General features: G+C 31.7%; 1 protein-coding gene across 2 annotated transcripts in view; it reads left to right on the plus strand.

Annotated features, from left to right (window-relative positions):
- Window positions 1-27,812, plus strand: part of ZDHHC17 (zDHHC palmitoyltransferase 17) — a 90,228-nt gene that overhangs the window by 50,088 nt on the left and 12,328 nt on the right. Inside the window, exons 6-10 of one of the 2 annotated variants that reach the window (XM_079142544.1) lie at window positions 2,472-2,536; window positions 3,157-3,319; window positions 9,495-9,620; window positions 16,023-16,165; window positions 17,528-17,628. In XM_079142544.1, the coding sequence (XP_078998670.1) occupies window positions 2,472-2,536; window positions 3,157-3,319; window positions 9,495-9,620; window positions 16,023-16,165; window positions 17,528-17,628 (598 nt within the window). Of the gene's footprint in view, window positions 1-2,471; window positions 2,537-3,156; window positions 3,320-8,194; window positions 8,305-9,494; window positions 9,621-16,022; window positions 16,166-17,527; window positions 17,629-27,812 lie in introns of those variants that run through there. The other variant, XM_079142545.1, reaches the window with a different exon arrangement.

A 27,812-nucleotide genomic window follows, 5' to 3' on the forward strand; every position in this document is an offset into this window, starting at 1 on the left:
TATTTCTGGAGCTGGGGTTGTGGCAGAGTGGTACAGTGCTTCCCTAGCATGTGTGAGGCACTGGGTTCCATTCTCAGCACCACATATAAAGAAATAAATAAAAATAAAAGTCTAAAATTATAACTATTTCTATTACTTTGATTTAGATAATACACTGAATCATAGCTATTACAGTCGAGACTTTCAGCATGCTTTTCAATATTTTTTCATTTTTTCTGCATTTTTTCTTAGTTTAATCAATTTTACATTGTTAGGACACGTACATTTCCATTCAGTTTTGTCATTCTGTTCTTCATAATTGTTTTAGTAATCTGTTAAATATATTCAGTGCTAACTATCAATTCTTTGGGTGATTTTTAAGAGTATAAGGGGAAAATACTGTTTTGGAGCCCTGTTGATCATGGATTCTCAAAAGTTTTTGATCTGGGTTTGTTATTTGTTCCTAATAGAGAATACACTACATCCAGGCTGAACTTGAAAAAGAAGTACCAAATTAAAAATTCCAACCTAAAGAGAGAAAAGGTTGAATTTCATTTTTCTTTTAGTATTTTAGAATTGTGGTATATCCTACTTTTTAAATTTTGTTCTTTATTTTTGATACTATCACTTTTTAAAAAGGATATGAAAAGACTTGTTATTACTAAAAAATTTAAAAATAAGAATTTACATATTTAAGGACTGAGAATATAGCTCAGGGTATAGTGATTGTCTGGCATGTATGAGGCCCTGATTTGTTTCTTGGCATGTAATGGATAAGGCAAAACATTGTATTATAGTATTCGTGGTGAGGGGCTAACTAATGCCAACAAGGATACATTCTAGTTCTCTAATACAGTAGTTCTTAGCTATTTTTTCTTCCTCAGTTCACTTGGATAATATTCACATTTGAGACATAGTCCCATCAGTAATAGTGGCTCACAAAGAACAACTGCATAGAGATAAGCAGTGTTTTATAGGATACTGTCTTAACTGCCCTCTTTCCACTGATTAGGGAAGACAACTTGGATTAGAACTGTTTATTTAATATAACCTGGGAATGGGAGATGAGGAAGGGAGGCAGACAAACTTAATATTTACTGAACGTTACATTCCAGACTATGATACTGAGTACTCAAATTATTCTCTTTAATCACCATAGGAGTCTTATGTAATCATTTTTTGAGTTCACTTTTTTTTTTTCCTTTAAATGAAGAAGCTGAAGTTTAGAGGTTTGATTCCCCACCCCTTTAGTCTCATAGTGGTTAAATAATGATGGAACTAGGAATTCTAAACCATGTCTGTCTCATTCTAAAACCTATTCCTTTCTCAAGCCTAGAAGAGTAGACAGATGAGTATATTTTTTCATTTAACAAATGGTTTTCATCATTTACTCTTATAGGTACTGAGAATACCAAGATAGATTAAATATTGATTCTCAAAGATTCCTATTCTGTCTAATGAGATAGATGCCTCAGGCATAGAGGATAATCAAACCAGATAGTGGGTGGATCAGAGAGGGTGATTTCAGAGCAATGAAACTGATAGACTCTCCAATACATCAGAATATCTTGAAAGGAGATGTAGAGAGCCAGGGTAGAATTTTGATTTAGGAGGTGGTAGTTTTATTTCAGATTCGCCAAAAACTAAGCAAAAGGGAGAAGAAGTTTCAGAGCAAGTATAAAGTTAAGTAGAAGAGGGAAAATAATTATAGTTTACTGCATTGTTTGGCATGGAAGAGAATACATATTTGTAACAAAAAATAGTGAATGTGTATATAATGTGGATTACAATAGGTACCTTGAGAAGAAACAGTAGAAAAGATGCATATTTGTGATGGAGAGGGGGAGGAAGGAGATAAGCTCTCATTTTTCCTACTGAGGAGTCTCAGAAGATAATGCCTGAAGTTGAAAAATCAAGAAGTAGCAAGGCAAGAGTCTTATTTAAAGACATAAAGTTAAATTCCAAAATGAGTTAAAGAAACTGAAAGTGGTGGAAAGTAAGGTAGAGGATTGTTTTGTCACTTGTTCCTCACAAGCTTTGCAGATTTATTTGACTCTAAAAAGTACATCCATACAATAAAATAAAAAATAAACTTTGAGTTCTTTTAAAAAGTACCTCATTTTATTCTTTGTTTTTGAAATATTTAGGGATAAATAAGAGTTTGCTATTCTTTCCTATCATAAATTAGTATAAACAAGTTTTTCAGAGACTTGAATCACTTTATCTGTCCTTTGTGACTGAAAGGTAAGAATAGGTAAAGATCTTTAAATACAACACATGGCATCTCAAAAGGGAAAACTAGAAAAGGATAATACTTTAACCAATTAAAGCATTAGTGGCAATACTTATTTTAAAATTAATAAAGATTTTGAAAGTTTTATAAGTCATTCTTGATTGAATAGTAATGTATTGGCTTCTGTAATGTGTCAGTTAGCTTTTTCCAAGTAATTTTGGTTGAGAACTTATACAGTTTTACTGTTTTACTTTATCAGGATGTAGATATGATGGATCAGAATGGAATGACACCTTTAATGTGGGCAGCTTATAGAACACATAGGTATGTAACCATTATAAAATATTCAGATCATTTTTAGCCTAATATATTGTGAAGCAAATGTTGAAAAAAGCAATAAATGTTAGTAATGTTTACAAGTTTTTATTTGACAGTATATATCATAAATTATCTCTTTGAATGTTTTGGTGTCTCTGTTTACCTCTACCTCGGTAATTGTACCTACTTAATCTAGTCCTCCTTTTAACCATTTCTAAGAATGGACCGAGATTATATTTTTTAAAAAAGTAATTAACTTTTCATGTGATTTACATTGGCTAGTTTATATATTAATTTGCAAGTTGTTTTAAATCATTTTTGGAAAAGTCCAGATTGAACTTTTACAAAATTAAATTCTTAATATGGGAGTTAATGATATCATTTCTTACATTAAAAGTAGATGTCAGGACCAAGTATGCTATGCTATGTCTTGGAACTCTTTTACTTTATACGGGTTGCACAACATACTAGAGTATGTCTCATTATTCATTGTAAAGTTGTTAAGTAGATTAGAAGTGTTCCAAGATGGAATGACAATGCAACCACAATCAGTTTAGTATCTGTAATGATTTCGATAATTGAAATTAGGGTTGTTGTTGTTGTTTTTTTTTTTTTTTCCTTTTCAGTGTGGATCCAACTAGATTGCTTTTAACATTCAATGTTTCAGTTAACCTTGGTGACAAGTATCACAAAAACACTGCTCTGCATTGGGCAGTACTAGCAGGGAATACCACAGTCATTAGTCTTCTTCTGGAAGCTGGAGCTAATGTTGATGCCCAGAATATCAAGGTAAAATTATCTTTTGTTTATTATGCTGTTTAAAATGTGGCTGTTAATATATGAATTGCTCAATAAAAAAGACTTTTCATAGACTGAAAATTGGAAGAAACTTCTTATTTAGTTGAACCCATTGCTTCCATGCAATAATTGGTTTTGAAAGCTCGGATCATTTACTATCATCTTTTTTGGTATTGAAGCAAATTTTAAAGTTTGGCGGTCTTTTTATTATGAATTTGTACTGGTTTTTGGAAATTACTTTGATTATTTTTTTGTAGATGAAAGGGAATAGTTTTCTGGATTCTTTTAGATCATTACAGAGAGGATGTTTGTATATAGTTAGACCGTATTACTCATAATAAATTTTAGTAATTCTTTGAATTGTTCATATTATTGTCTTATTTTTTCAAAGGTCAAGAATCTAAATTTGATAAATACCTTTATCATATTCATAGGAGAACCTCTTTCCCACCCTAAATGGTGAACTAACCCAGGAAAAGTATATAAAATTAACTAAGCACCAAGCACAGTTAACATTTACATTTAGAAATTTGTTTACACTTTATGAATACATTCAAGAGAATTCTATTGGTAGTCTCAAATTTTGGTTAACCCTTCTTATTTCTAAAGCTTCAGGACCCACTGTGTCTTTAAGGAACAGGGTGTTTTTGTGGAATGACTGTCAGAAATAACTGTGCCCATTAACAAATGTACTTTAATTTTGGCTATAAGTCATAGTATTTTCTGAGTCATGTTTCATAAATGTCTAAAGGATATGTGCTAATTAAGTATGAAGGTAGTTCAAGCCACATACTAACCTGAAATGGCCAATCAAAAAGTAGGTATCTCTTGCTGGATCAGGGTATTTCTTTATGTTCCAATGAGTAATTTTTTCTAGATTTGGTTACTTTAAGAAGAGAAAGTTTAACTATTATAATAAAATAGTGTAGACTGGTTTTTCATTATGATTTAAGATTATAACCAATTTTCAGAAACGAGTCTAATTACAAATATTAATTTTAGTTAAAAGAAAATAATAGAAACTAAGAAGTGATAGAATCACATGTTTTCTTTCTTTATTTTTTTACAACTTTCAAGTTTTCTTGTCCCTACCCAAAGTGATCAGAAAGTTTCATTATCTACCACTAAACAGGGGAAAAGGAAAGTTAGCATACCATAGTGCCTGACCCCCACTCTTTGTATTGACTGAATGAAGATTTGCACAGTCTTGAATTTTACCTAAGCTAGGTTTCAATATGATTTTTCCAAGATACCTTTCTGCCACTACAGAAATTATAAAGAGATTTTTGCTTTTCCAAAAAATTTTAAGTAATATCCTCTAAAATGTTCATGACACTGGGATTAGTAAATTAGACTGACCTTAGGGCAAAAGGATAAGGAAGAAGTTTGACTGAACCTTGTTGGTATTCCCTTAAAAAAAAATATAGTGAGGTTTCCTCATGTTTTATTATCTGAATTGCTTTCTAGTGTTCTTTGCTACTAGACATTCTTAAAGTCATCATGCACCTGGAATATATTTCAATATATTTAGTATTATCTTATTGAAGAAATTGAACCAGTTTCAGAATGACAACTAGTAAGAGTCTGCATACCTTCTGCTAATAACCATAGTGTGTTGAATACATGACAAGGTTTTGAAATTACAGTGATACTAAATAATTATAATAGTAAAATGACACACCTGTATAATTTGAAACCAGTAGTTTATTTTTAAAGCTTTAAAATTTTTTTCTGTTTATATAAAATTTTAGGTAACATCTCTTCAATCATGTATTTGAGGAATTGTTTGTAATTTTACATATCTTCAAATAAATAATGGAAAGTTGTGATTCCCATTAACTATTGCAGAAAACTTTAATCTTAGTAAAAGAAATACTATATAATGAATTTCAAAAGAAAAGTAATGGTAAGAGTAGAGATACTTGAAATTACTTAAATGATTTTGAACCTTTTCTTTTTATTGTCCTTTAAGTTCAAGCAGATTAGTTATTTAACACTAGGATCAGATAAAATGAAATGTATTCCTTAACTGGTAGCGCAGTTCATGTGAATACTTTGTAGAGTCTCGTGATGAATAATTGACCTAATTATTGTGCCTGTGGGCATGTTATTTAAATTCATGTAGTTTTTTCCTGCACAAATTCTTTTTTATTAGTGTTTTAGTTTTATTTGACATATGTCCAAGGTTGGCTATTTACAGGGTTATTTTAAATGTAATTCTCTTGTGGCTTCTGGGGTGAGTTATTCTTTCTTAAAAAAAAAAAAAAAAAACTTTAAGGAGTAATTTCATTTGCACAAGCAACATTTATACTTTCAGCAAAAAAATCTTTTTATCCATTTTGCTGAAAAAGTAGACTTTTAGTGATATTGGCCAAATAATATTGTTACATTGTGTGCATGTACAAATATTTGTCAACAAATCCCATCAATATGTACAACTATAAGGTACCAATAAAAAAGAATGTGGGCTAAAAAAAAAAGGAGATTTTTGTTTTAAACTCCACTTTTTATGTAATTAAAAGGATGAAATAAGTATCAAATGCCTTTTCTGCTGGGATCTGGCATTCCCATCATATACAAGTGTAGTTTAATAAAAAACACTGTTTCATTCATTCTACAAATACTTGTTCAGTTAGGTAGGCACAGTATTTAAGATAGATATGATCCCTATTAGAACTTGCATTGTAATGAGGAAATAGACAATAAATTTTTTAAAAGACAAATGTATTGTACTGAGAGGGCCACATAAATTGTGACTTCAAAATACTTCTGAGAAGATGACATGTACTTTGAGAATCACATGAGGAGAAAGAGTTATGCAGAGAGACGTGGGGAAAAACTTCCTTGTAGAGGACCATGTAGACATGCAGGATGAGGTTGCTATCTATGTTTGAGGTGCAGAAATAAAGATAGCTTCGCCAGAGTACTGTGAACAAGGAGCTTGAGAGGCAGGTGCCAGATGGTACAGTGCCATGGGAAGCTTTAATTATATCCTCAAGTCAGGGTAGGCAGTTAGAATGATTTATGTAGAATGACTTTGGGATATGCTTTCTGTTTTAATTATCTTTGAAATTTTACTTGGGTTGAGGAAGAATGCATTGAAGAATTAAGAGAATGGATAAGGTGGAGATTAGTTAGTCATTGTAGTGAATCAGGCAAATAATTGATGTTAGCTTAGTCTAGGATCTGGAGGAGGAGTAGACAGAAATGAATGAATTTGGAGATGATATTTTAGAGGAGAAATGAAAAGGTAGATTATATGGGATGAAAAAATATTATTGGTGACTTAGGTTTTCTTTTAATTAAGTGTCTTGTGATATATGTTGAGGTTGTATAGGTTGAAGAAATACATTTTGGTGGGTGAAGGTAGCAGGGATTAGTTCGTTTTGTATTATATTTAGTTCACAGTGATGTGGACTGCATTAAATAATTAAATATAGATTGCTGCAAATTTTGAAAGGGAAAATTAAAAAAAATTTTTTTTTTTTTGTCCAGAAATTTGGCCAAGTTTTTTTCTGTACATTTTTTCATTTTAAAAGTCTTAGAAAAGAGAATCTTCTTGATATAAATGAATTGCAACAGTTGGATGTAGCCTGTAGATCTGAATTAGACTCTGCAAGTTATTCTTCAAAGAATATGAAAAAGTATACTTTGTGTAATAATTATGTAACTGCTAGTTGATCCTGTTTCTTCTTAAGTCATCATTTACCTAATAAGATTAAGCTTAAGTTTCTTAGAAATTTGTCTAGAGATTTACTCTTATAAATAAGTTGAGTAGGGAATTCCCTTCTTTTAATATACAAATGATTCTTCTCTCAGTATAAGATAGAACTTACTTTGAAGACAGTTTATATTAAATGATAGGTAATTTTTTTGATCCTTGAAAGAATCAACAATAGCTGTTTACTCTAAATCGGAGGTTCTCATTTTGTGGTCCACCAGTGGACTTGCAGGTTAACTTTTTTTCTAACAGTTTTAGAATCAGTATTTTATGGGGAAAAGAATCATTCGTTTCATCAGATATGACTGAAAGGAATTTAAGAACTCCAGCTCTAGATAATAGTTACATAAAATAAAGTTGAACCTTTCCATTTAAGTAGCAGCAGTGTGTGTATGTGTGTGTGGGGTGATTTGGTATAAGAAGAATTAAAAACCAAAACAAAATTATGGCCTATGCCATAATCTTTTTTATGGTAGTATCTCATTGTGAACTTTTTAAAGATAATATTTCATCCCCTAGTATATGTTTTTGGTTAAGTAGGTTAATTTAGATGAATTGAGTTTGGGGAGAACAATCACTGAGTGCTGCACAAGCATTTATGATCTCTTCTTTCTAAAATTATGAAAGAATAATTTTAGCTTTATAGAATATAAAATTACTGAACTCTCATAATTAATTAATATATTTGAAAGATTTCTGGGTTCTTGAAAAGAGGTAAGAAACTTCTCAGAAAATACTTGTTCGTTACCTCTTGAATACCTGACCTAGATGGTCTCTAATTAATTTTCCTTAGTTTTGACAGTAAAATTCATTCTCATTTAAGGCAAAACTTTGAGTGTTCGTCCACCTTAGAATGTTTACCTGACCGAAACCCTTAAAGAATTTCTTATCACTTACATAGTCTATAAATACTCCATGTGAATTCTTGCTGATACCATTATTCTTAGTCTTTTATTGTTTTGGCTGAGACATGGAGTAGTCAAATATAGACTTGATTCAGAACCCTGCCTGGTTTTAGTATGATTCTTTAAATTAATTGCTTGTTTATTTTGCCAGCTGAATAAAATAACTATACAAAAGTAGTCAGATGACTAGAGGAGTAGTTGAAAGATTTTTTTTAAAGCTCCCTCAATCTTTTTGTCTAGGCAATCCTTAGGTGTCACATGGCCCTCTAGTGGAAGGGATGCTCAGCTGGACCGAGGCAACTGCAGGATATTCTCTGGGAGTTGTTACCCAAGGGATTGCTATTATTCAGGTAATATTTATAGTTTGGATTAATTAGCTGGTTCTGACAACTTAGGTGATGGAATTATGGAATAAGCAAGGAGATATTTAAAATAAATATCCCTATTTGTGGAAGAGACACCTAGATTAGCCCATTCCTTATTAAATACTATTGATTTTGATATTAAAAGATTGGTTGGGCTTTTTGTTGTTATCGTTGTTTTGTAATAGTTGTTGCTGTTGGTGGTAGTGGTATGTTTTGTTGTTTGTTTTTAATTTTAGTGTTTTTTTTTTTTTTTTTTTTAAATCATATTCCAAACTTGATAAGTAATCCTCTATCATGAGTAAGGTACCCTAAGGCTTCTTATTCTTTTATTCTTTTTCACGTGGTATTTTGAAAAAAATTTTAAATATTTTTCTGAAGTAATTTGAATATCTGTCTATACAGTCATCAAATTTTGACAAACAATTTTCATTTGATTTTTCTATTTAACTTAGTAGAAAAATAGAGGAGGACAGTAAATAAAATGGAAATGTAGGTATCAATTTTGCCAAAGTAGAAAAAAAAAGAAACCTAGGATTGGGAATGTTTATTTCTTACTTTGTTAGTACATTTTAGTCCTATTCACTTCTACTCCCTGGCATTCTTTTTCTTAGCATTAAACCTGCTAGTTTATAACATGGACTAAACTATTTTTATCACTTCTATGCTCTTTGGAAATTTCTGAATGGGTAAATGAATTTAAGATAGGTCAAGAATGCCAGTACAGTAGTAGCAGAAATAGAAGATGACATTTCTTTTTTTCCTTATTCTCTTCTTATGACTCTTAACATTTTACTAAGATTTCTAGCAACTTGGTACTGTATGTAGCATAATGTTTAGCGTTATTAATTCATACAGAATATGAAATAACTGATAAAGTGATAGCCTCTGATCCAGCAGGTACTAAAATACCTACTTTTTGATTTGCTCTCTAATATGTCAAAATGCAAACAAAAATAGAATCAATGGAATAAGATGAGACAACACATTTTCTGATTGTACTTTGGAAAATTGTTAACAAATATGTGATGGTTTACATACATAAATTGACTTTAACTGATGTCAAAACAATGTAAATAAATTAATAATGTTGATTTTTGTGAAAGTTCTATAAAAGTTATTAACTAAAGTATTCTGTTTTTTCTTTTATTTTAAATGTAAAATTCTTTTATTATCAGGGTGAATCAGCGCTTGATCTGGCAAAGCAGAGAAAAAATGTGTGGATGATCAACCATTTGCAAGAGGCAAGGCAAGCAAAAGGATATGACAATCCATCTTTCCTTAGAAAGCTAAAAGCTGACAAGGTAAACTCATGATTAAAGAGTTTTAAGATTCATGACCACACTTACTTACATGAATATCCACAGACTTTAATTTTAGCATTTCCCAAAGCAATTTTAAAAATATTACTCTTAATTAAAATAAAGCAAAGATAAATAGCAGAGTTTCTTAGATCTCTGTTTTCTTGGTTTATATCTCTGTTTTGGTTGTCTGATAATTAAGAAAGATGGGATATGAAATTGTTTAAATTTCCATAGGCTACACATAATTTTTAGCTTATTGATTCAACTGGCCTTATGTTCATTTGTTAGTTTAGTAACATATTGAGAAATAGCATAGTCCTAATACATATTTTTTAAACTAACAACTGTAGCTCTAATTAATTTGAGATTTCCATTCTTTTGTGATATGTTGTAACATTTGTAGAGAGAAAACTTACTTTCTTGACTACTCCATGGAAAATCCAGTTTTAGATCTTCATATACCTTCAATTTTAAACTATGCCTATTGGCTTAGTTGCCTAATTATAATAATATCATTTAAAAACTTTCAATATTTCCCCCAAAAGAGCGAGAGGGAGGACTAGATTTAAATTTTTTTTTTTCTTCCCCAATAGAGGAGAAATAGGTTGACTGACATTTTTTTATGTACCTAAGTAATTTACAGTGTATTCTCTAACTTAACAGTAATCATAACTTGAGTGACATTAAGTTTTGACTACCATCTTTATGTATGTCTAACTCAGATTATTCTAGTGGTGATACTAATTGATTAAAGTTAACTGATTTATTCTGTTATCAAGATGGAAAGACAAGTTTTGAATAAAAGGATAGCAGTGCATCATTTACTTGTAGGCATTTAGACTCCTTAATGAACTGAAAAGTTCACCTGTAAACATCAGAAGAATTGGATTTATAATTTCAAACTCCATAGCTGAAAATAATGAGCATTTTTTAACATTATGTTAATATTTCCAGTTAATTATTAAATATGGTGTAGAAAGTGATTTATTTATTTATTTTTATGTTGCTCTGTCTTCTGAACTTTGGAGCAGTTTTGCTCAATAGTGAAAAATAATGTCTCATGATAATTTGGCTAGTAATAAAAATATCTCATGTTACTCTGGAAATCATATAATCTTTGTGCTTTCATTTTGTTGAATTTAAATATTTTGAAGTTTTATTTTTACATATGTAGTCATATATATGTAGTCAAATATTAGATGTTTTATTAATTATGAAGTTACTTATTATAGCATTAAAACTATGAGGTTTATGAGTTTGGCTGTTATTTCTTTTTAAAAAGAGATCTTCTTAAAAATTTAGTGCAGTTTTAGCATTTGTATATTATCATGAACCGTTCAGAAGTTGAATTTCTTTCCTGTTTTTCTTTTCATTAGGGATTTTAGATATACTAAGTTAAAAAGATTACTGGAGCTGGGGCATAGCTTAGTGCTGAAGTGTTTGCCTGGCATGTGTGGGGCTCAAGGTTAGATTCCCCATCACTGCCCCCCCATAAAAAAAGTTACTAGATAAAAATATATGATGATTGAGTTCTCTGTGATCTGTGGGATTAAACATCTGTTTTGTAGATTATTCATTTTTCTTTCCATTTCGTATTAGAAAAATTTAAATCATGAACACGATTTTGTTTGCTAGCCTGTGAAAATATTTTCTATATTTAGAACTAACCATTGGGTGGGGAGGAAACTAAATAAGAAAATAGTGACACTCAGGACTTAATTTTATTAGAAAAATCATCCCTTGGAAGCAAGAGGTGGAAGGGGTGGGTATTTTGGGACAGTGCTAGTAAATAGATATGGAAAGAATCTTGATTTTAGAAAACGATTTAAAAAGCTCTTGGATTTTTTCAGGTTAGAAAATTTTAAACAGATTTATAGTTAACGGAGGAAAATCTTTAGTACATTTCAACATTAAAAAATATAGGATTCCATTGTTAATAAGTGAAATTTCACATATCCTTTTAACAAATGTTTATTGATTACATGAAAACAAATTTGGGAAGATTGACTACATATCCTTCCTGTTAAGTACTACTAAAAACCGTGAACATTATATACAAAGTAAATGTGATAAGATTCTTGAAGAAGAAGAAGACAAAGGCTAAGTGGCTAGGGATTCAGGACCTGAAGAAGGACATGGTGGTGAGTTCTATAGGTTTTCTATTTTGGCCCATATACCCTAGACTAGGAACTGGCAAAGCTGGTAACACAATGCTAACGCAAATGTGTGCAGACAAAAATAGCCAGAACAAAAGCCTGCACTCTAGTCAGAGGACCGCAAAAAAGGTACGCTAGCAACATAGAAATCTTCTTAAAAATAACTGCTGTATCATAGCCAAACACTACAGAAAGGCATGTGACTCTACCCTGACTCAGAGCAGCAAAGGCCCATCGTTTAGCCTAGTTTTCCATCCTTACCAAGTTGTAGTGAAATGCTCGAACTTCTTTCCTAGGGTGGTGTCAGAGAAGGCTGCGTGGAGAGTTGGGACTTTTATCACCACTGGCTGTTAATGAAGTCCCTCTATTATTGGTGACCACATAGTGAGCAGTAATGAGGCAATCCTCTCTCTTCCAGCCAGGAAGATACCAGTAGAGGTACACTGAAGGGTAGAAGTGCCACCCTCATCCACCATTAACGAGGAACCTCATCCTCAGGTGGGAGTGGAAGCTAAGTAGGGGCCCTGGGCTTCTCTTCCACCTGAAGAGAAGAGATGACTCCTTACTACCGCTTTGAAGCTATTTCAGAAGAATCCATCTAAAAGAGAATGTTCAATAAGATCCTGAATCTCAAAATACCCATAATGTCCAGGTTTCAAATGAAATTTACTTATACTAAGAACCAGGAAGATCTGAAACTGCATGAAATAATTGCCAACAGGATGATGAGAGGGTGAAATGGTCTGACACAAGAGTCTAAAGCAGCCATCATAAAAAGGCTTCAATAAGTAATTATGAGCATGATTTTTATGAACATAAAAAGTAATTGTGAACATGATTGTGAATCAAAAAATATCCTCAGCAAAGAAATAGAATGTAGACTATAAATGAATCCAGTGGAAGTTGAAAATTACAGGAACCAAAACAATAAAAACCTCAAAGGATAGGCTCAACAATAGGATAGAGATGACAGAGATTCAGTGATCTTGAAGATAGAACAATAAAATTTACCCACTTTGAACTGCAAAAGGAAATTGGAGGGGGAGGGGAGAAGAGCAAAACCTCAGGGGCCTGAATATGATCCAACATTGATATGATTGGAGTCCTAGTTTAAAAAATAAATAAATAAAAAGGCTGACGCTGAAAAAAATATATACTGACTGAAAAATGCCCAAATTTGGCAACATACAAACTTACAGGTTAAGAAATCTCACTAAGTACATCATGGTCAAACTTCTGAAAACTAGAGAAACAAACAAAAAGAAAATCTTAAAATCCTGTTACCAACACAATTCGTATGACAACAGATTTTTAAAAATCAGAAGCCATAGATGCCAGAAGGAACGGGTACATTTTTCAAATGTTGAAAGAAAACTTAATTCAGAATCCTGTGTCTGGTGAAATTATCATTTAGGAATGAAGGAGAAAGATCAAAATGTTTTCAGAACTAGAGAACCTAACACCAGGTGTACCCTGAAAAAGTGGCAAATAAAGTTCTTTAAACAGGAAATAATAAAAGAAGGAATCTTAATAAGAATCTGGTAAGCAAAATTATGGGCAAATAAAATAGAATCTTCTTATGTCTTCTAAATTATGCTTAAGAATTAAAGCAAAAATTATAATATTGTTTAATGTGGCTCTAAATGTATGTAGAAAACATATTTAAGGTAACAAATAGACAAAGATGGACATAAAAGGAGCTAAGTTTTCTACACCAGTGGACTGTGATAAGTTGTGTTTATATAATACAACATTTAGAGAATCCACTAAAAAAGATATACAAAGAGATATACTTAACAATACTGTATATAAATCAAAACGGGATTCTAAAAAATGTCACAGTTATCCCCAGGGAAGGCGGTGGGTGTGGGGAATAGGGAATGAGAACAGACAAAACAAAACAAAAAAAATTGCATACTTCAACATATCAATAATTATATCGAATGTAAAATGGTCTAAGTAATACCAGTAGAAGACCACGTTGACAATGTGGATTATAAATTATTTTCCAACTTTATGCTTTTTACAAAGAAACTAACCTTACATATAATGAGATAGGCCTGTTGAAAGTAACAATGGAAAATAATTTTACCATGATCCCAAAGCAGATAAAGATAGTCCAGAAAACTGTATGAATCATCTCTTATGAATGTAAACTCAAAAATTCTTAACAAAGTATTAGTAAATAGAATCCAGCAACATATAAAAGAAGTTACCATGACTTAGTGGGTTTTTTTCCCATACCTAGAGGAGGACCTAGAAGAGCTGAAATGTTTTTGAAAATGAGGAATCACTATATATTTTTCTGTTACATTTTGACCTGTTATGTAGCTACAGTATTTAATTACTCTCTGATATTGCTGAAGGGGATAAACTCTTAGAATCTAGGTAGTGGGTATGAAGGTATTACAAAATGCTATCAAATTTCCTATGTCGTAGAAAATTTCCCTAAGGTAGGAGAAAATAGATTTATCATATCGGTATAGCAGCACATCACCACTACATCTTTATAATGTCATCTTACGTGAACTAGATGACAGTTTGATAATTTTTTTGAAAGAAAATCTGACCTAGAGATCCTACACACAAATATTTATCCAAAGAAATAAAACATGTTTGCACAAAAACTTTATGAAATTGGTTATAATGACTTTATTCAGAATCACCTAAAACTGGAAACAATTTTAATTTAAGTGGGGAATAGACCTAGCACATACACGGAAATGGAATACTACTCACTATTGAAAAAGGAACAAATTATAGATAACACAGCAACATGGATGAATGCCAAATATGTTCTCTAAATGAAGAAACCTGACTTAATAGGTTACATACATTATGATTCCTGCAAAGAAAAATTAACAGGGATAGAAATTAGTTTTGTGGTTACCTGAGCTGAGACTGGAGGTGGGGATGGGGATAGGGGTCGGGGGTGGGGTATGAATTTTGGGGCTTGACAGAACTTTTTACATTACCTTGGCTTTGGTACAGGTTATACCACTGTGTTAATCAAAACTCAGAACTATACTCAAAAAGTGGTGAATTTTACTGTATATAAAGAGTGTCTCTATTTTTAACGTGACTAATGTTGAGGGAGAACAAGTGTTTTAACTAAAAGCAAACAATATTAGAAAATACCTTTTCATGTGACAATTTCTTCTTTCCTGCTAGTATCCACATAATCCTCCGAGTTAAAAATCTTTATAATCTCTTGATAAAAGTTCATACAGAAGTAGAAAAAAATAAGATAGTTATTGGAGTACAACAATAACTGATATTGATGTTTAATTATTAATGTTACGATCACACATTCATTTCAGAAAGTGAGTTATGATGACAAAATAGGAAAAATATGGTCATTTATATAAAAAAAATATTTTATTTCACTAGGAACCATAGTATGAAAAGGGTGCTGTAAGGTGTAGCATAATCTTAGCTTTCAGAAAGATAAAATATTCAAAGAGAAAAGTAGTATTTATACTTAGCTTTGTTAGACCACAACTGAGTATTTCATATCGTTTTGTCATGTAACTCAAGAAAGACTTGATAGCTGTCTATAAGTTTGTGAGAGCTGTTATATTGAAGAGCTAATAGTTTGTGTTTGTCTGAAGATGTAAATTGTGATAGATGTTAAGGAAGTATATAGGACTTATACTTACAAGTGTGGGCTTTCTAATAACCAGCCCAAAACAAATGAAATGGAACTTCCTTTGGAGTTGGCACGCTGTGTCTTGATTTGTGTTCAGAGGCATATGTCTTCATTCTGTGGGTTCTGGGAGCCTGAAGACTGTTTGATTTTATTCTCGTCTCATTTTAAGGTTTGATATATTGTTAATTTATGTTATTTAGAGTGTCTTCTCCAGGTTAGGTTTCCTTATCTGATAGAGTACATAGACCATAGTCATTTTGATTGTCCTTCTCTATCTAGTTACCAATATCTTTGTTTAAATGGGTTGGTTTTTGTTGTGATCTATTTTCTAGGCCCTGTGTTAGCATTCTGTATCTGACTATGTAGAGGCCACTCCTAAACTTTCATTTTCCTTTTCCACAATCTTAACAAAGTCCTTTTAAATTGTTTAATATCTGTCTCCAGAGAACCACCACCTTGAATAGTAAGTACCTGAACATAGCAGGCAACTTTGAATGAATTTCAACCTCTCTTGCATACTTTCACAACAATTACAATCATTCAGATTGAGGTTACTTCAAACATGCAAAAACTTTCTAATTATTTGTTTCTGTATAGGAATTCCGGCAGAAAGTAATGCTAGGAACTCCCTTCCTAGTTATTTGGCTGGTTGGATTTATAGCAGACCTAAATATTGATTCTTGGCTCATTAAAGGACTAATGTATGGTGGTGTTTGGGCTACAGTACAGTTTCTTTCAAAGTAAGTATGCTATTTTCAAACTATGTTTTTAATTGTACATGAATTTAATTCATACCCTGCTACATAAAATCAGTGTTTTCTATGTTTAGAATACTACCTGCATGTGGTATGTGTGATCTTAATTTATTATAAAGAATTTTGATAATATGCAAAATCTTTTAGATTGTTAAAAATTTGTTACTAAAATGATTCTAAAGGTGCTTTAATTACAGAAGTGTAGCATGCAATTTTAAAGGCTAAACATTTTTGGCAATATTTAAATTATTTTAATAGTGAACTTGAGTTTGTAGAATTGTAAATGTAAATATATACTATTTATTTCTAAGTAATTATAATGCTTGAACTTGCCTTTCCATTGATATTATATTTTCTTCGTTCATACGCAGTAAACAAGGCAAGAAGTTTGATTTTTGTAACAGGGTAGAGTCAGCATAATTATGAATTAGACTGAGTTTTTAAAAATTCTTTCCTTTTTTTCTTTAAACATTATGACCATTTTCTTTTCCTCTTATCCACAGATCCCACTGCCCTAAAAGTTGCCCCATTCAGCAAATCTTGGAAGCCATCTATGATCTAGAATTTACTATTTAATTTCCATTCTTTTCACATCTTATTTTTGCCTGAATTTTAGAAAGGAGTCATGAAAATAATTCACACAGGAATAAAAATAGCTAGTAATATGCAAATATGTTAACTCAATAAAAGACTGAATTCTAGTTAATTAATTTTAGTGTTTCTAGGAGCTCAAACAGATTACAAATATGAAGTTACTAAGACTCTCTACTTAACATGCATGGATAGTTAATACTGTTGATGTTAAATGAAATTTATTAATACGTGTTATTTCCTAAATATTAATGTTATAAATACAAACCTTCAATTTCACAGAATTAGCTGATTCATTGTATTTGAAAAGATGTGTCTTAACCTTAACTGAAATGTGTAGGTAAGGAGGGAATATTGGAGAAACAACGAAAAACTTGAGTACTGTTTTATACTCCTTTGTTGAAATTATAACACATCTTTAGTGAATAATGTGCTGGATTACATAGTTGCTCTGTATCCCGAAGTGAATTATTGACTGAAGGAGTTGGAATACACTGGAATTCTGAAGTCAGAAAGTACATTGGATATAATTTTAATTCTTGGTAAATTAAAAGAAACTTCATAATCTTGCTGACTCTTCTGTGAACTCATTTAGTATTATTATTACAAAAATAGTATCAGTATTTAAGCATCTTGGAGACTCCTGGATTCTGGTTAAATCAGTTTTTAAAAACACAGAATTTGTGCAATTTCATCTGAATGCTTTTTTTAAAAAGAATTTTAGAGTTCATCGTAGATATAACTTGTATCTTACAGGTCCTTTTTTGATCATTCAATGCATAGTGCATTGCCCCTTGGAATATATTTGGCAACCAAATTTTGGATGTACGTGACGTGGTTCTTCTGGTTTTGGAATGATATCCTTTGATTATAAAGAGCCTATCTAACACAAATCTTATTAAACATGTTTTTGTTTTTTGTATTTATAGTCTGAGAGGATTGAACATGGGAGCTTTTTAAAACTGAGCTCTTTTTACTTTTTATTTTACTTTTTTACTTTTTATTTTGAGACAGGGTCTTGCTAAGTTGCTGAGGCTGGCCTCGAGCTTGTGATCCTCCACCTTCAGCCTCCAGAGTTGTGGGAATTACAGTGTGCCACCACACCCAGCTAAACATATGTTTAGTAATAGTTTAATGTTAGGACTGAACTACTCATGATTTGCTACAGTAAAACAGTATTCCTAGAATATTAAGTGTGAACTAATGTAATGTTTTTAAATGTTTCATATTTAATAGGTTGCTTTCGAAAGCTGCTTTTAACAACTATGAATAATTAATAACAATAGCTTGTCTACTGAGTTTTTAAAAAGCGTTTTCTTAAGTACATATTTAACCCACATCCCATAAGTTAGTATTGTTACTCCATTTTATAGATGATAAAATTTAGATTAATGGAGCCCAAAGACACATAGCATGTCTCTGATACAGCTGGCACTGAAACAAGTATTTGTCTAACTGTAAATGTATTCTAAACCTTTCTATAAAACTGTGATTTTCTTAGTATCAAATTTTCTCTAAGTTAATTTTCTTTTTTGATAAGTTCTACAGAATTTCTTTTTTACTTCATTAACCATTCACTGATTACAGAATACCAGAAGAGCAAAGAGAAATTCTAGGTTTCTATCAGTTTTTGTTGTGTGTTTTAAAATTTTTAATTGGTGCTTTATTGATATAAAGGTTGAATTCACTATTATAATCTTATATGTATCTAATGTAATTTGGTCAATTTCATGCTGTAGTTTCTCCCTCTTCTCCTCAACCCCTTTTTCTACTCCATTAATCTCTTAAGTATTTTCTTAATATCACTATTTTGCTGTGATAGTAGAAGATAATTTTCTATTAAAATCCTTCATCATTTTTGCTTTGTTAAAACCATGTGCCATATCCCTGAATGTTTGCTAAAACTTCAGCAAATTATCAGTGTAATACATTTTTTAAAAGCAATATAATGTGAAATTGTGTTTGTGTGTGTGTGCCTTTTCAAAGAAACAAAACCAAGGTCAATTTTTGATATTTTTACATAGAAAAAGTTTGCTAAGATTTATTATATAATAAAGGCCTACATTTCATAAATGTCTACTAAGTCTTTTTTAAAAACATTACTATGAGAAATATGTTTTAAATACTTGCCATTTTGGTTACTTGTAACTGTCTTAAACAATTTTAGTAATAGCAGTTTCACTCACAGTCTTGCATATTATAATATTGTATTCTTTTTATTAAGAGGCCTTGTGTTTTAGTTGAAAAACAAAAGGTGTTTGTTTTTTTTTACACCAAAGCCCCAGATTTGTAGCCATACTTACAATCCATACACACACATACACACACCCCGATTAAAATTTTTTGTTTGTTTGTTTCTGGGCATTGAACTCAGGGACACTCGACCACTGAGCCACATCCCCAGACCTATTTTGTATTTATTTAGAGACACAGGGTCTCACTGAGTTGCTTAGTGCCTCACTTTTGCTGAGGCTGGCTTTGAACTTTTGATCCACCTGCCTCAACCTCACGAGCCACTGGGATTACAGGAGTGTGCTCCCGTGTCCAGCTAATTCTTATATCTTTACTGCATTTGTGATTAATTTTGGAATGTTCAGTACTTTGTACTTTTAAAATACTTTATTAGTGTATCTATTTAAATATTTCCATGTGACAGTTTGTGCTAGTTAGTTCTGGCCTTGTATTATACTTTAATATAAAAGTTACTCTTTAAAGATTTATTGAGCATTGGAATGCCTTACTGGAACATTTAATATGAGCGAAACAGGTTTGCTGTTTTTGTTACTTCACCTATTTTAAATTTAAGAAATGCACTGACCTCTGAAATATCTTTAGTATTCCAGACATATTTTCTTTGTGTTTCCTAAACTGGTTATTAAAATTATGTACAAGGGGGGAAATTCCTCAGATTCTTATCTCAAAATAATTTTAAACTTTCTCTGCTTCTGATCTATTAAGCATAAATGGAGAGAAGCAGTAAAACGAGTAAATTACCAAATAATGTGAACTTAATGTTTGAGAATATTATGAATATTCTCCTCCCCACCTGCCTTTTTTCTTTATTTGGAGATAGCATAAAATAGCTATATGAGTTTCTATAGCTGGGGAGTTGAGAATATGAGAGAGAGATTTTGAGGGAAGTCCAGAAGAACCAAGTCTGTTTCAGATGTCCAATTTGAATAATTCTGTTTTTAAAATAGATTGTTGTAACGATCTTTTCAAGGTGCATTAAATTTTACTCGTTAATTTTTCAAATAAAAGTTTCTCTATGAGATCACTAAGTTTTATAGTTACTTATCCGTATTGTCTTAAGAGTTCTTGAGAAGCTGAACACCTGGAGACACACCTGACATGTAAATAAGTGCATCTTACATACATGACTGAAAATCTAAAGTTTATATCCAAATACTCCTTAAATGTACAGTTTATATTTGAAAGTTTATATGTGTATGGTAATTGTGAATGCAATCACAAACTTCTGAGTTCTCGTAATCTTTTCTGAAAACCTTGTGCTTTTCTTATGTTATAAAATAACTATCTTTTTAGATCCTATATGATATTGGAGCAACTTTATTTCCAGTATTAACTTCTGAGACTGGGAGGGGCAGACTAAGAGACTTGTAGGAGGAGGACAGGAAAAGGCACTGAATAAATTATAATGAAGGCACAAAGGATAGACAAGAAAGGATTTCTTAGGACAATTTTGAGAACTTATACTCCAGTAAATTGGAAAACCTAGAAGAAATGGATACATTTCTAGACAGATGTGACCAGGCAAAATTAAATCAATAAGATAAAGAAAACATAAATAGTCCAGTAACAGTGAGATAAAAGCAGCATTAGAAAGCCTTGCAACAAAGAAAAGCCTAGGACCAGATGCATTCTCAGCTGAATTCTACCAGACCTTTAAAGAATTAATGCCAGTATTCCTCAAATTATTTCATGAACTAGAACTTGCGTGTAATACTTCCAAATGCACACTATGAAGCTGGTATCTCTGATACCAAAACCAGATAAGGACACATCAAGGAAAGAAAATTATAAGCCACTAAATCTGATGAACTTAGATGAAGAAAACCTTAATAATAATAAATTGTGTTCAGCAACTAACCCTAACCCTAGCCCTAACCTTAATCTCAAAGGGAGAGAAAACAACAACAGAAGCAAACAAAACCTACAACCACCCTAGGAATAAATTGGACCAAGGGGGTCAGAGACCTCTACAATGAAAACTAGAACACAAGAAAGAAATTGAAGAAGACACAAGAAAATAAAAAGATCTCCCATTTTCATGGACAGGCAGAATTAATATTGTTAAAATAGCCATATTACCAAAAACAATATACAGATTCAGTGCAATCCCTATCAAAATACCAATGACATTCTTCACAGAACTAGAAAAAAACCATCCTAAAATTCATTTGGAAGTGGGGGAAAAACTCAGAACAGCCAAAGCAGTACTAAACCAAAAAAGCAATATTGGAGTCATCACAAATTATACGACTGTGCTATGGAGATTAAAGAAAAAAATTGCGTGTCAATGGAACAGAACAAACGATTGACAAACCCACACTGGTAATGGTCATCTGATCCTTGACAAAGGTACCAAAAGCGTGCATTTCAGAACAGTCAGTCTTTTTAATTGTGCTGGGAAAATTGGTTAATCCATATGTAGAAGAATGAGATTAGACCCTATCTTACCCTGAACGAAAGTCAACTCAAAATGGATCAAAGACCTAGAAATTAGACCGGAAACCTTGGCACTCCTACAAGAAATTACAGGACCAACACTTCACCATACAGGTACAGGTGATGACTTACTCAGTAGAACTTCTAAAGCTCAGGAAATAAGAATTAATGAATGGGGTGACATGGAATTAAAAGTTTCTGCACAGCAAAGGAAACAATGTGAAGAGAGATCTTACAGAATATAAGAAAATCTTTGCTAGCTACTCTTCTGAGAGGATTAATATCCAGAATAAATAAACAATTCAAAAAACTTATCACTAAACAGCCTTGTTAATAAATGGGCAAATGAACTAAACAGATACTTCTCAAAGGACACATGGCTATCAAATTATGAAAAAATGTTCAACAGTTTCAGCAATTAGAGAAATGCAGATTACACTGCAATTTCATCTTACTCCGGTTATAATGGCATCCATCAAGAATATGAACAATAATGCTAGATTGAATATGGGGGGAAAGAGATACTTTTACATTGTTGGTACGGTCATAAGATAGTATAACTATTCTGGAAATCAGTACAGATTCCTCAAAAGACTAGGAATGGAACCATCATATGACCCAGATATACCTCTCCTCAGTATTTATCCTCAAGAATTAAAGTCATCCTATTGTAGTGATACATGCTTACCCATTCTTAAAAGCAGCACAATTCACAGTAGCCTAGCTATCTTGCCAGTGGATAAATGGACAAAATGTGTTACACATATACAACGGAATTTTTTTCAGTCATGAAGAATGACGTCATTTGCAAGGTAATGGATGAAACTTGAACACATTATGTTAAGTGAAATAAGCCAAACTTAAGTAAGTCAAGGATCAGATTTTTCTCTAGTATATAAACTAGAAAGGGAAAAAGAAGAGAAAGTCTCAGTAGAGTAAAGGAAGGGGGTCAGTGGGAGAGAAAGGGAAAATACTGGGGAGTGATACTGACCAAATTATATTGTTATATCATGTGCATGTATAAATACGTAACAATGAATTCCAATATTGTGTATAATCATGTACCAATAAAGATGTGGAAAAGATAAGTAACTGTTCTATTCATTACATAATTATCTCCCTGTATATGTACTGCATATTTATTCAACACTTTTTGGTTTATAGTTCTTTCAGATATATTATTTTACTTGGTTTTCAGAACAATTCTTTGAGAGAAAACATAGATCTTAATGCTGTTTTCTAATTGAGAAAATATTGAGACACAGAAAAGAAGTATGTTTTGCTCGAGGTTACATAGGCAGCTAACTAAAAGAGTGGTGTAGAACCCAGGTTTTTTACTTGTTTCAGTATATCTTCAGATGCCCTCGTGTTATGCTGTGAACATAATTTGTGAACTTTCCTGGAAAGCAGTTTGACGCTATAGAAAGAGCTTTAAAAAAATACCCTTTGATCTCTTAATCATATGCAGGTAATACTTACAAGGCATAAGATCAAAAATTATTTATAAGAATGTTTCATAATGTTTTTAATAATGGAAAAAATGGAAACAACTGAATATCCATCCTGAATAAAGGGATAATTTTATAAGTTGTGCTTCATATTGATTGAGATTAAATAACCATTAAGATACTTTTCTAAGATTTAATGAGATGGGCTCATTAGAATATAGTAAAAGAATACTAAGTTTTATTTACAAAGAGATTCTAATTTTAAAATGTACCAAGGAAAAGAACTGGAACTGAGTTTATAGGATTTTAGAAGTGATTATCACTGGATATTGGATTTGTGATTTTAATTTATTTTTTGTTCTTTATTTGCAAAGAAACAACTTTAGGTTTTATTAATCTTTTCCATTTTTCCTTTTAATAATTTTATTTCCATTTTTAAATTTAACTTCTTTTTAAAATTATTTTTAATTTTTTACAGACTGCATTTTGATTGATTTTACACAAGCGGGGTACATAATTTCGTTTCTCTGGTTGTACACAATGTAGACTCATACCATTCATGTAATCATACATGTACATAGGGTAATGATGTCTGTCTCATTCCACGATTTTTCATTACCCCCCCCATTTACTTCTACATAATCTAAAGTTACTCCGTTCTTCTCTCACTCCCTACCCCCCATCCCCACTATATATCATTCTCCAGGAAAACATTCTCAGGGGAAACATTTGGCCTTTGGTTTTTTGGGATTGGCTTATTTCACTTAGCATGATATTCTTCAGTTCCATCCATTTATTTGCAAATGCCATAATATTATTCTTTATGGCTGAATAATATTCCATTGTGTATATATACCACAGTTTCTTTATCCATTCATCTACTGAAGGGCATCTAAGTTGGTTCCACAATCTAGCTATTGTGAATTGAGCTGCTATAAAAATCCATATGCAGTAAAATGAAATTAAACCTCTATCTCTCACCCTGCACAAAACTCAACTCAAAATGAATCAAGGACTTAAGAATTACACCAGAGACCCTGCACCTAATAAAAGACAAAGTAGGCCTGAATCTTCATCATGTTGGCTTAGGATCAGACTTCCTTAACAAGACTCTCAAAGCACAAGAAATCAAAGCAAGAATCAATAAGTGGGATGGACTCAAACTAAAAGGCTTTTTCTCAGCAAAGGATACAATCAATAATGTGAATAGAGAGCCTACAGAGTGGGAGAAAATCTTTCCACACGCATTTCAGATAGAGCACTGATCTCCAAAATTTATAAAGAACTTAAAAACTTTACACCAAAATACAAAGAATCCAATCAATAAATGGGCCAAGGAACTGGACAGCCACTTTACAGAAGACATATAAGCAATTAGTAATTATATGAAAAAGTGTTGAATTTAACTTATTTTTTCATAGAAGCATTTAAAGTTAAAAGGTACTATTTCAAAATGTTGCATTCTGCATATAAAATCACGCTTATTAATTGAGTTGCTCAAGTGACTGTATCCTTACTAAATTTTTATCTACCTCTATCACTTATGGGCCAAATTGTATTAAATCTTTTCCATGTATTTATGAATATGGAGTTTTCTCAGAGTTCAGTTTTACTTGACATTTTTTTGTTAAATCAAGTGTCTATAGATTTAGAATTATTTCTTTCCAATTATTTGAACCTGTTATCAATATGTAGTTACAGTGAAAAGCATTAACAGTGAATACTTTATTAGTATTAGCTTTTAACCAGTAATCTTGAATTTTGTAAACGTCTCTAGTAAATTTTTACAATGTCTCTGGTAGCATACAGGTATAAGCAAACACCCAAAAAGTGGACACCAAATTTTAGAATGAATGTTCCTCTAGATTTGTACTTGTTTATCATGTCTGCTTTTCAGGGGATCCTCTTATACTACTGACGGCTCAGCAACATGTTTAAAAAGATCTTTAAAAAGAATCCTATGACATTATTATTAAAATTGAAGAACAACCAGTATGTTTTAGAATATGTTAACCATTGTCCCTTAGATTTTCTTAACAAACAATATGGCTTTTCAGTATATGATATGTTAAAATGATGGTCATATTTGTGCATTACATATATAATATACAAAAATGAAAAATTTTCCATTTTCTGAGAAATATTTCTGTAATATCTGAATACTTTTTATTGTATTTCCTTTATACATAAAATCATCCTTATGTTGAATTTTCTTTGGCTACCATCCGTGTTCATGCTCTCTATTTCTAATTACTTTATCTTAGTTTCTTTTATGTTCCCTGTATTCATCTTTACAAATTTTTTTAGTTCACTTATATAATAGGTTCTTTTTGCCTCAATCTCATTATTTCTAGAATCACCCTTTTCATATAGTTCCAAATTTATCACCTACGTGTTATTTTAAGCTCTTTATTATTTGTATTTTAATTATAAAACATCTTTAATTTGTTTTTGTCCTTATGTTGTATTTCCTTTTGGTTTGGATTCTTTGCTTTGTGAATGTTTTGAACCTTTTTTTCTCATTTTATTTTTTAAAAAAGCATGCTAGCATAGTTGTTGTGCTGCTTTTTATCTTTCAGTTTTTTCATGATTAACTTGTGCAAAGTTATTCAGACTTTTCTGATATATTATAGGCTAATTTTTAGAGTTTTTCCTAACTTATTAGGTACCAGCATAATACCCCACCAATACTACAGTTTTACTACATTTCTATACATTTCCTTTGCCTGAGAAGAGAGAGCTTAGTTAAATTCTTTCCCAGGAACATGAGTTTAGCTATCCTAATAAGATCTTGTTAAAAGTTCTGCCTGAGTTTTCATTCTTCCAGTCTTGGAGATAGGATGATATTGGAATTATCCCCTACAACCATCCCTTCAATTTAGTGAAATCACCTTATTAGCAATAGGCTGTAGTATTTTTTTTTTTTTTTTTAACTTAATGGAATTTATGTAGTGGTATTCAGGTACTTTTATTTCTGAAGGGTTTTCTTGATTTGTTTAAGTGGTCTGCTCATTATTTCATCCTAATTGCCTAGGATGAAGGGCGGGAGTATTTATTAGATTAGGCTGCCATAACAATATACTGTAGACTGGTGGTTTAAACAACAGAAGTTTGTTACCTCAAAGTTCTGGAGGCTAGTAGTCTGAGATCAGGGTGCCAGCATAGTCAAGTTCTGGTTAGGGCTCTCTTCCTAGCTTACAGGAATCTTCTTACTTCAGACATCTCTCATTCTTTCTTCTTATAAGGCTATACTCCTATTGAATTAGTGTCATACTCTTATGATTTCATTTAACCCTAATTACCTCCTTGAATGCCTTATTTTTAGATGTAGTCACATTGTGGGGTATGGCTTCAACATACGGTTCTGGGTGAGGCAGACACAAATAAATGGCAGAATTAGTGTGAAATTAATGACATTTTTCAGACTTGGCCTTCTCATCTAGTTTTACAGTCTACTTGTATTGATGGAGGCAAGCCCAAGGACTCCACGACACTAGGCAGCTTGCCTCACCAGACTGATCTGTTTTCCTTGGCTTTCAGTTTTAAGATATATGGCATAGTAGAGCTTGTCCCTTTGCCTAAGTTGTTACTAGTTTTGGGGGGAGTAGTTGGTTTGATTTACTTTTTTGGTTTGTTGGGTACAGTGTAAAGAAATTTAGTGCAAGGATTTCAATTTATTATCTTAGAAAATCTAGTTAGATTTTTTTAAATCAAGTGAGAGCTGCAGCCATCAAAATAATATCCAAGTTGATTAAAGAATTACATATAAATAAACTTTGAAATGAAATTGATAACATTTATCACTAAGTAGAGGACTTTTTAATCGTAAAATCATAAGTTAAAAGAATAAAACATTTTATCTCTAAAATCAGCATTTTTTCCTTAGTGCTAATGCAAAGGTAGTCATTAAGCAGTCATTGCTAATGGGGTTATAAATGGATAAAGTCTTTCTGAAAAATAATCTGACAGTATAGAAGTATATAACAAGCCTTGACAATATCCAGACCTGTAGATTGTTTCTGTAATATTTATTGACCTAAGAAATTCTGAGCACTGGAGAGCAAGAATAGCATAGGTAATAAATGCCAGGCTTTTAATACTTGCTCTACTTCTAACTCACTCTGCAGTCTTGGACTTAGCCTCTGCCCACATTTATCATCTATAGAAGGGGCATAGCAGCAGGATTTATCATAGGGCTCTTGGTGTGGGTTAAGTGGCGCATCAATGGTGACTAATTAGTGTTATTTGTTTGGTAAATCTTTTTTTTGGTGGGGGAGAGGCACTGGATATTGAATTCAGGAGCAATCACTGAGCCATATCCCAGCCCTATTTATTTTGTATTTTATTTAGAGACAGCGTCTCACCGAGTTGCTTAGTACTTCTCGCTTTTGCTGAGGTCAGCTATTAGCTCATGATCCCCCTGCCTCAGTCTCCTGAGCCACTGGGATTACAGGCATGTGCCACCATGCCTGGTTTATTAGATGAATCTTAAATACACTATGATCCCAATTATGACTGACCATGGAAATTACCATAAATAAAGCAGTTATTTCTGGGTTGTATAATTAGTTTTTTTTTTTTTTTTTTTGCTTTATGATTTTTAAATGTGTTCTTGTTTTAAGAATCATAAATACTAAAAACAACCATTCTATTAGTAGAGAATGTATACTTTTTAAATTTAATTTTCATTAAAATTTTGAAGTTAGTGTGTTTAACCTATTACTAAAACTGACTTTAAATTATCATTTGAAGCTAACTAATTTGCTTGCCTTTAATAGCAAGCAAAGAATTTTTTTTAAGTTATCTGATATTTAATTCCTGAATAATCCTGTTAAATATGTGGTCATATATTGAGCTGCTAGTGACCCTGTGCAAATTTAATTCAGACTGTAAGAGCCAGACCT

Source organism: Sciurus vulgaris (assembly GCF_902686455.1).
Source record: "Sciurus vulgaris genome assembly, chromosome: 5".
In the NCBI taxonomy this organism is placed as follows: Eukaryota; Metazoa; Chordata; class Mammalia; order Rodentia; family Sciuridae; genus Sciurus; species Sciurus vulgaris.